This window comes from Strongylocentrotus purpuratus, unplaced genomic scaffold (genome assembly GCF_000002235.5).
Source record: "Strongylocentrotus purpuratus isolate Spur 01 unplaced genomic scaffold, Spur_5.0 spur5_contig_858, whole genome shotgun sequence".
NCBI classification, from domain to species: Eukaryota; Metazoa; Echinodermata; class Echinoidea; order Camarodonta; family Strongylocentrotidae; genus Strongylocentrotus; species Strongylocentrotus purpuratus.
Window position 1 is genome coordinate 324,310 of NW_022145566.1, and position 9,970 is coordinate 334,279.

Here is a 9,970-nt window from a genome sequence, read left to right on the forward strand (position 1 = left end):
CATGTTTTCAGGGAAATACTATTTTGTAAAGTTTTTAAACATTTATTTGTTTCCCACTCTATTCTGTTTGAAATCATCCATTTCATATACATGTTTATGTGTGGGTTTGGAATTGTGGGTGTGTACGTGTGTGTAACTGACTAACTGTGTGTGTGCGCACGCGTGTATTTTAATGCTGTACATGGCGAACTTTGCTATCTTTTTAATTGATTAACTTGATTAAAAATGTAAATGAACCGGAATATAACCAACGGTTAAAAGGTGAAAACTTAATATTCATTTTCAATCATAACAATAAATATTCATACAGTGAGATGAAAAACATATATCATGTTCAATTTATCATCAACATAATTTACAAGACCCTTTAAAAAAGTTGAACTCGTTCATTATATTGATGAGTCTACTACTCTACTATCCACTTGTACGGGGAAGTGTACTTTGAATTTTAACAGCATGTTTCTCAGCTTGTATGGCAAATGAACAAATGAAACCATCACTCAAATTTTTTCAATGTTTTTATGTTTGCATTATTTTAATATATATATTGAATATTATATTCCCAGTATAATCATTGAAGCTACATACATCTGACAAAAAGATAAAAACATCATTTTTAGAATGTCAATTGATTTGACGTATAAGGCTACGACAAAGTTCACCACTTTTTGTAAAATGCGTATATCAACTTTGTGACTTTTTGTCGCATATAATAGCTGTATAAAATATGACAAGACTTTAAAACCAACATGGTCGAGCATATTGGATTATAATGCAATGGTATCATAAGAATAAGAAATCGAAATGACATCTTATCACCCACAAATCTAACAAAGTATGGCAAATATATCCTGTCATCACAGTAAATATAAGATTACTTTTTAAAATGTGAAAATTGAAGATACATACATGACTGTATGTATACATTCCGTAACCCAAAGTATTACAGCGTACTTTCGAGTATCAAATCAAATGTATAACTCATATACAAAGTTCAATTATAAATGGGGAACGATATTAAATCATTAATATGTTTAGTCCTTTGGAAGTCATGTGGTATGATCATACATTGTACATGATGGTTTAATTATTATAAAGTGCAATAATTATACTCATCTCATTATAACTTACTCATCCTCATGAATGTTAAAATTGTCCATCCATGTTTAAAAAATGTTCATTCCCAATCAAAAGAACATATAATCATACATTCAAAAGTATATTAAATGAGGTAGTAAATCTAGAAATCTAAAATCATCCATTGTGCTGATAATTTTATAAAATTTACGTACTTTCACATACCCAGACATATATTTATGTGGCTGCTTTTAAGGAGCCAAAATCATCTTGAAAATGTTCATAGTATTAACATGGACAAAGTGTTAGTGAAGAGCAAAGGCTTCTGGAATGAAAAAGGAATCGATAATTGTTATTAATGTATGAACGACATACATTACAAAATACATGTACGAGAAATCAGAGAAATATTTGACCATACCTCGTCACCTGAAACTCGTATTGTTCTCATTAGTGCCTGCAGTGCATTAATTATATTTGTTACTTCCTAATTGATCGAAGAAACACGTTACAATAGGTCACTACATTTAATTTCAAGATTATGGACCGTTCCCAACTCTTAAGAAATGCATTTAGTATCAGAAATCACGATGTGCATCACCAGTGTACTCTTCGGATTTATTTATGTAAATTTTATCACAATTTGAGAACAAAATTTGACCACCCTGATCTTGCAAGTCAACGCTATAACATTTCAGAGACATCACGATGTACACGTACCTTAGTCATCAGACAATGAAATTAGTTTCTATATCAAACATGATTCATGACGTAGTTAACAAGATAAATGATTACAGAATTATCAATATCAACATCGAACAATGAAGTATGCTTAAAAGATCTTTGCCATCATCCTTGCTTTTTCCTTTTCCTGCTGACATTTGAGCTCAGTTGTTCCAACAGGATAAAATCAACCTTGGAAGATTGTCAAAATGTTTGCTTGGTGACCATAATTGACATGTACCCCCCCCCCCCTTTCTTCCTCCATACAGGGTTCACAAGTCTTCATAACACATGATAATCTACAGGATATATATTTTTAGAATATGAGGACATACTTATTCTATGTTGCCTTTTAGTATAAACGGAATCGGGAATTCCTTCTCTCGATATCCATTTCCCGTATAAGTTAACTAATGATCATAGTAAATCATTTACGTTGCCAAAATGTTAACCAAAGGGTTGTGTATTTGCACTTAAACTAACAACCAGCCCTTATGCATTTCCCCAGATCTGATGTGTTTCGGTTCGATACAAGACATAATTCAAAAATATATTGAACTGTAAACCAATAAGTCGAGAAGATTTGTTCAGAACAGTTACCCATACCTACTTTGGTAAAGAAGGAGGATTTATATTTTAAACTTAACGTTAGTTTAATCATGGATCTACTCCATGGTTTAATTAGTATAGAAAGCAATCGACTGACGGTTGGGCAGTATGAACACACTTCCAAGCATACAGAGAATCAAGTGAAACTCAGCAGAGTAAAGAGCAAAATCGTCATATCCCCTTTGCCCTTAGCACGTTACCTAACGTGACATACACATAGGAAATGAATATCTGCGCTAGATAACGAAGACTCAACTCAATCTGCAGTTCCGCTCTTCCCAAGATTTAAAAGCGCAGTTTCCCTCTTCTTGTCCCTTTATATGTATGGATAAATTCTTAAATACATTTAGTAGGTAAATTCTGAAATCCTGCTATCCTGAGCCCATTTCAGGAAGCTTCTCATATCTTTAAATCTTCCACTCAAAATACCGGGGAACTGCTCATAACCTTTTTGACGATTAGATTTGTCAAGTCCTTTGCCAGTTTGCCACATGCACGATAACGAAAATTCTACTAGGAACTTTTAGATAATTTGCCTGATACTACTGATAAACCTAGTAACGAGTGTTTTACACGAGTACTGAGTGTGTATGTGTGTGTAGATGATTTTCTTTTAAAACTACCAGTGCGTTGTCTGCCTATATTCGAGCCTCCTGTGGGTACATGTATATTGTATATGCTTATTATTTCTCTAGTTTCTCTTTTGCTTTCCTGAGAAGTGAAATAACAATTCATGTCGTCGAAGCCAAGGGCATTTCCTTTGCAGATCTCAGCAAGCGATTGTTCCCTGCAATGCAGTGGTATTGTGGAGCAGCGAGCTGTGCTGCGAGATCGGGCTATATTTTGTCAAGTTCTTTTCAGCTTGTCAAAACAACCGAGGTCAAAGGCTACACTGGATGACCTTTGACCGCCAGATCCGACTGCTCACAATGCCAATACAGACTGCAGTGTATAGCTGCGTGTTATTTAATACTTCACAACCATAAACCTAGCACGACCAACCAGCAGTTTCATTGTGTATGTCAATGGTTGGCGCTTTCATAATTTCACAGGGTTTCATAATATGAATGCTTTAGATTACCAGGTACATGTATGTGCAAAATCTTCTAAATGCATCATGGACATTACTACATTACGATTACAATTTGACTCTCCGTCTGCCTGGGTGAACAAATATGAGTACTTTGGATGATAAAAACTGAACTAGACTTCGATGTCTATGTAAATTCAGTCTTGCGGTATCCCTGAAGTGAAATAAAGAATATAAAGTTACAGGTTTCTCGCTACCCGCATAATTATCATGATTTTATGATAAATTGTCAAACAAATCAAGTAGCCAATGAAGACTTGATTCCCTCATGTACTACACAACAATGTTTTTATTATACACGTACATTGTAGTTCCGATTCTGACCAACGGAAAGTTTCATAGTATTTGTTTTAATTTCTGTTTTGGATTGCCAACTCCGTAATTTCCTGATTCCAAACTTCATGTAACCTCGCATTATTGTCTCTTCACACTTTGAAGCATGATTTTCAGACGTCGGAACAGTCAAAATGTTACCCCATGACCTCTAAAATTTGTTTAAATACAGGACAACACTAGAATTCTATTTTCTAATCGTTTAGATTCCAAGATATGTTTTTCTGCTTTTAAAGCTTCTACATGTAACTGTGTGTGAACTCTAAAGCTATGTATTTTAAAAGTTAAAACTGTATTAAAATAATTATGGTCGGTGGGACGTCCTCCTTGAAGTTCAATTTGTATGTTTTACAAAGGCATTGTAATTTGTATAGGTACATCCATCATAATATATAACAAGTAAAAAATAATGTTTTGAAAAGCAGTATTTCATGAACTTTTTGAATCATTAAAAAGACTCATAGGCCTATATTTAATACGTTTGTTCGTTGTTCAGCTTTTTCTTTTCCCTGGATTGCTGAACATGACAGCAAGTACTACCTTTTGTGCCAAAGTCCTAGGTTGAGAACAGTCAAGCAGGGGAGCTGCATGATACGCTCCAGTCCAACAGTCGTGATCATTGTGCATCCATACAGATCAATACACTTCAACTCCTTGAGGTGTTCTGCTATCAGAGCCAGTCCCTTATCAGTCACTCGAACACACTGGCCAATGTTTAGAGTGGTCATGTTGTGAAGACTGCGTACTAACCTCCCTACACCTTCATCCGTGATATGGCAAGAACTAAGACTGACATTCTTCAAATTTGGCATTCCCTGAGAAATGTGTGAGAGCGCTGCATCACCTATTTTGTCACAGAAGCTGGCATCAAGCGTTGCGAAATGGCCTCCATATTCAGCAAGGTGCGCCAGCCCGATGTCGCTGATATTGTCACAACTTCGCAAATTAAGTTCTCTCAAACTTTGCATCCGTGACAGGCTGATCATACCAGTGTCTGTGATTCCACAGCAGAAACTAAGATTCAAACTTCGAAGCTTGTGGAGTCCTTTGGCGATACTCATGAGAGCAGTGTCACTCAATTTTTGGCAATCTTGCAGCACTAGAAGTTCAAGATCTCGTGTTCCTCTTGCTGCTTCGACACTCACTCCAGCTAGATATCCAATACCAACATCAGATATATGTCGACAACTCCTTAAATTCAGACCCTTGAGTTTGTGAAGTCCCCTTGCAATCACCAGAAGACCAGTATTTGTTATGTTACTGCATCCTGCAAGGTCAAGCACCTCCAATTGCTTCAAATACTGTTCTATCCTCCAAAGACTAGTGTCAGTGATCTGCTTGCATAGACTTAGGTTGAGTACTGTCAGTGTAGGGATCTCTTTGGAGAAGGCATGTGAGAGTCCCACATCAGTCAGGTTGTAGCAACCACTCAGATTTAGGCTTTGTATGTTTGGCATTCCCTGCATGACATGGCTCAAACTCCTTCGAAGACTGAGTATCTGGACACGTTTGATCCCCCTCGCCACAAGGCTGGGAAACAAAGAGGGGTTTGACCGGCGTAAATGTAACTTGGCTTCCACACCTCTCCATACCGAACGGTGATACGAAGCGTCCCTCCATGCACGGCACACTTGGGCAGCCCGACCCTTATCACGCACGTCCAAATAACCGAATATTAGCGCGAGCACTTCAGGAAACAAACATGAAATGTGAGTTTCCTCTTGGTACTTTTCGAATGGCATTTCGTCCACAGAGTGACTAACTCTGTTTCGACGACTTCTTCGTGTCCCAACGGCTTCACATTTGTGTTGCTTTCCATGCAAGAATCCTCTGCCTCCATGGGCGATGTCGATGCACAAGCCACATTCTCTCTGCACGCTATGCCGCATGGGTACATATGATACTATACACGTACGATGAATGAGCATGCAAGCGTGCATTGGGATCAATTCACAGCCCGCCGCGCTGCACATTACACAGAGCGATGAAGTGATGCATTAACGGGGCCGCTTGGGTCGCGACTTGTGTCAGCGAACACTGTGTGCAGTACAGTCCAGCTATATTTGTGTGTAGTTCGTGTGCGTGTGTTCGTGTGTGCTGTTCGAAACTACTGCGAACAGCGCTGTAGTGGCTTTAGGCATTCATCAATAAGTCACGTGACCGAGGCCAGCGCGGCGAGTTACGGCGCAGTAATTCTTTCCGACCAGCCAGGCGTTCATCGGGAGGAGGTTTCTTTTGGTTCGTGTGGTTGGCATCGCTCTACCCTCAAGCATTCAAACTCAGCAAGATACTACAAAATTGTATTCTTTACTTTTAAAAAACAGACGACCTGTGTGCACTGTGCCTGTGGTTACATTCTCTTGCACCCATATTTACTTCCACTTTAAGTTTAATTTGTGTGAGACCAACGTTGTTCCCCTGATTTAGAATGCAAGCGAAAAGCCTGTCTCACAGTTGGAGTTTTAATCCGGAATGTGTTTATCCGCAACATTGTGTGAATGTAATTCCACTACTCAATGATAATAGGTTAATGGGTCTTTTGTTCAGTTATTTGGCACGAAAGAGCCCTAGTTGAAGCAGCAAAGTCAAATTCTATGGCAATCAATTAGGCTAATCCGGACACGGTAATGAACGAAATCCGAAAAAGAATAGGATAAGCTTTTAACGTCGGAGCTATTCACACAGGAAAGCAAGCAAACTAAAGGAGTGGCATCTTTCAAAATCTGTTCACCATTGTAGTCACCATGTCACAGCCATCAAAAAAAAAAGAGAAACGTAACTAGCTTAAGTGCCTGTTTCACAGATTTCCACAAATAAAACGTTCAATGGCTGAGAATTTCTATTGTATTTCTTGTTGATATGATAATGTTCATCCTAAGCTAGTTGTAAACTAATTACATAGGCTATAGTGCATCATTTAGTTAGTTGATTATTAGGCATAGTAAGGTTTTATTAATTATAAGCCCAGGAATATAATCACGATGATATGAGGTTGGAGTTCCTTTGAAAATCTCAGACTACCTTGTAAATTAGATTAAGTTAATTAGGTCTAAAGTTTCTGACTGACTTTCGTTTGCCAAAAGATTTAGTAAAGCATAGTCAAAACTAATCTTGAGCTTTGGTATGGGAATCGTATGTCGAGAGAACATGACTGTCTACAATAATTGTGAATTGTTTATCCAGCAGTAGATTGATTATTTGAAGAAGTAAAATAAAAACTTGCTGGAAATCATCTTTAATAAAAACCACAACTCTCACTGCACGTAGAGACCTGTGTTAAAGGTACTATGTCCCTTTTGCAGCCAACCTCAAATTCTGTAGAACTTTGCAGGAATTATGAATATGTCATGTATGTCCTATATGTGAAATTTAAACGTTAGCAGTGTCCTCATATATTATGCAAGAAAACCCGTTTACTTGCTAGACTTCACTGTCAGACACTATTGAGTGACTGACTGGCTGTTTTCTTCTTTGGTAATAACATACATGAAAAGAGTTGTAAAGGGTACATGAGCATTTTGTCTACATCAATAACCAACTTCTTGTGATGGCCAAGATTAAACTGATTGAATCTTTGCGCAGCATAAAACGTATGACCATTTGGTACAATTGTCTGAAAATCAAGACTATTACTTTTGGGCTCTAAAGCCCTAAAGTAGATTTGACAACTAATAGTTGTTATTTTCCCACTTGAAGACATTTTCAAGCCCCACCTTTTTTTTTTAGAGAAGTTCTAAATTAGTATTATCTTTCAAATGCAGTTGGAATTTTATTTTCTTTAAAAAATTTTGGCCTGCAAATGGGACATAGTACCTTTAAGCACATGGTGTTGGTAATGGGCCTACTTGGCTTTAATTCCTTATCTCTCTATGCTCCTTACTTCCCTATACATTCTCTACCAAAATCGTTTGGCACATGACATTTATTTGTAATCTTGAACATTAACATTAAGTATAAGTTTTGTTGGATTCTGTCAGAATTTTTTTTCTATTATTACCAGAACTCGAGCTTCTCTGTAGACACATGCATTTTCGCATGCATCATCACGCAAACACGACATCCCTACGCACATACCCACGCACACAGTCTCCCTCTGTGTATCTTTACCGAAGTCAACACAAAGCAGTTTATTTATTTATGCCATATCTGAAATGAAAAATAACGATGGAATGACTTCATAATCGTAGGGATCATTCGTAGTTATACCATATATTCGTTGGTGAGTAAGGTCGTCTTGTTGTCAGGGGCGACGGGGAGCGTCTTCCAAGGTATGTGTGTGGGGGGGGGGGGGCACCAAACCGCACTTTCTGAAGAAGAAAAAAAGGGCACCTCCATAGATAAACCTCAGAGTGAACATACACCAGTTTTAGACAGTATAATATACCCCTACATCGTCATGATTGCGATTACGCTAGCAGGGATGACATCGATATTATTTTGTTTCTCTTTTTACGTGTTACGAGATTCTGCTAACATACTTTGCAGTTGGATGTGATGGTCTGATCATTAATTTTCGAGCGTGCGAAGTGAGCGTGCACAAATGTTAAAATTTGTGACGGGTCGCAGTGCGAACAATTACATCTTATAAAGAGGGCAAAAAACAAACCCTGATGAGTTTTAAGCACAAACTAATAAAGATCAACAGACTATACATGCGAGCAAGCGTAGCGAAAGAGTTCTGCCCCTGTGGATGTATTATAAGCACCAAAAAATGAAACCCCTAAAACACTTCTGCTTTCGAGAAAAATTGAATATAGAAATTTACCGGTGCTCCCGGTAAATTTTGATAAATTTCAAATAACGCCTACGGCCGTACAATGGTAGCTGCTACCATGAAAATTTAAGAATATAGCTGTGATATATATTTCCAAACGGGAATAGCTAATCGCGCGAATTTAGTCCAGAAACCTCGTTTTAGAGTGTGTGTGTGTGTGTGTGTGTATTTGGTTTTTACAGACGTGTATCAATCAGATATGATTATTTACGTCTGGGGACCGACCTTTAACGTCACCATCCGAAAGACGTGACTCAGTTTCGAACCTGCGTCCTCGGCTGAATCAGTTTGTAACTTCCACTGTAAGCTGGATTACAGGCGCACGCCACAACGCCTAGTTAGAGCTTATTTAATATCTTGACCTTGAGAGGGAGCTATACAACATGAAGAATTTGATATTTACAATTCCATAACATAAGATTCGATTTCAACCGCGACAACGATCACTGAATATTGTAGGATCGCATATGCTTCCAATATGTTCACTTTAACCAAATTCATGACCCCATACCAAAACTTTGTATTACCTTTAACAGAAGGAAAAAGTGCACTTAACAAAAAGGAAAAGGGGCACCGTAGTCAAAGTAAAAAGGGGCAAAAATATCAGAGGTGAAGAGGGGAATTTCTTGCACCTTTAAAGAGGCACTCACCAGAGATGAAAAAGGGCAATTATGGGAAAGGAAAAGGGGCACGTATCAAAATAAAAGGGGTACTTATCAGAGGTGAACAGGGGCACTCATCAAAGAGGAAAAGGAGCACTTATCAGAAGGGGAAGGGGGCAATTATTACATAGGTAAAGGGTCACCTGTCAGATTTTGATAGTGGCAATTAATGAGGGTGAAAAAGGGGCATTTATGAGAAGGAAAAGGGGCACGTATCAAATAAAAAGGGGTTACTTATCAGAGGTGAACAAGGGCACTCATCAAAGAAGAAAGGGAGCACGTATCAGAAGGGGAAGGGGGAAATTATTACAAAGGAAAAGGGGCATATGTCCTATGTAAAAAGGGGCACTTTGGGGCTACCTGAAAAAGTGGGGTAGGGCACTGTGCTGCTACCGGGGAGCGCCGCCTCTGGTTGTTTTCAAATTTTCATTGTTATTTTCTATGTATAATTATGTACTGTAATTTGTATCACGGATTGGATGGAAAGGAGCTCTCAGCTGATGGCAGGCTTTTAACCGTGTATAAGTAGATAATCTCAAACTCAAATTCATCTTGTATAAATTTAAGAAAATCAACAATAATTAAAACATGAATACAAGTTGAACAGTTTCAAGAAAAGCGAGAGTTTATCAACAGCCGGTTCTGATCTTACACAAATTTAAACTTAATTAAAAAATAACAATCCTTTTTGAGTAATTATGT

The 9,970-nt window shown here is 37.9% G+C and overlaps 1 protein-coding gene across 1 annotated transcript; it reads right to left on the reverse strand.

The window, feature by feature from the left end:
- Positions 1-524: 524 nt before the first annotated feature.
- Positions 525-6,030, reverse strand: LOC115919019 (F-box/LRR-repeat protein 14-like). Its single transcript, XM_030997085.1, has one exon. It carries the CDS (start codon positions 5,803-5,805, stop codon positions 4,369-4,371), a length of 1,437 nt encoding a protein of 478 aa, XP_030852945.1. The 5' UTR covers positions 5,806-6,030; the 3' UTR covers positions 525-4,368.
- Positions 6,031-9,970: the final 3,940 nt, after the last annotated feature.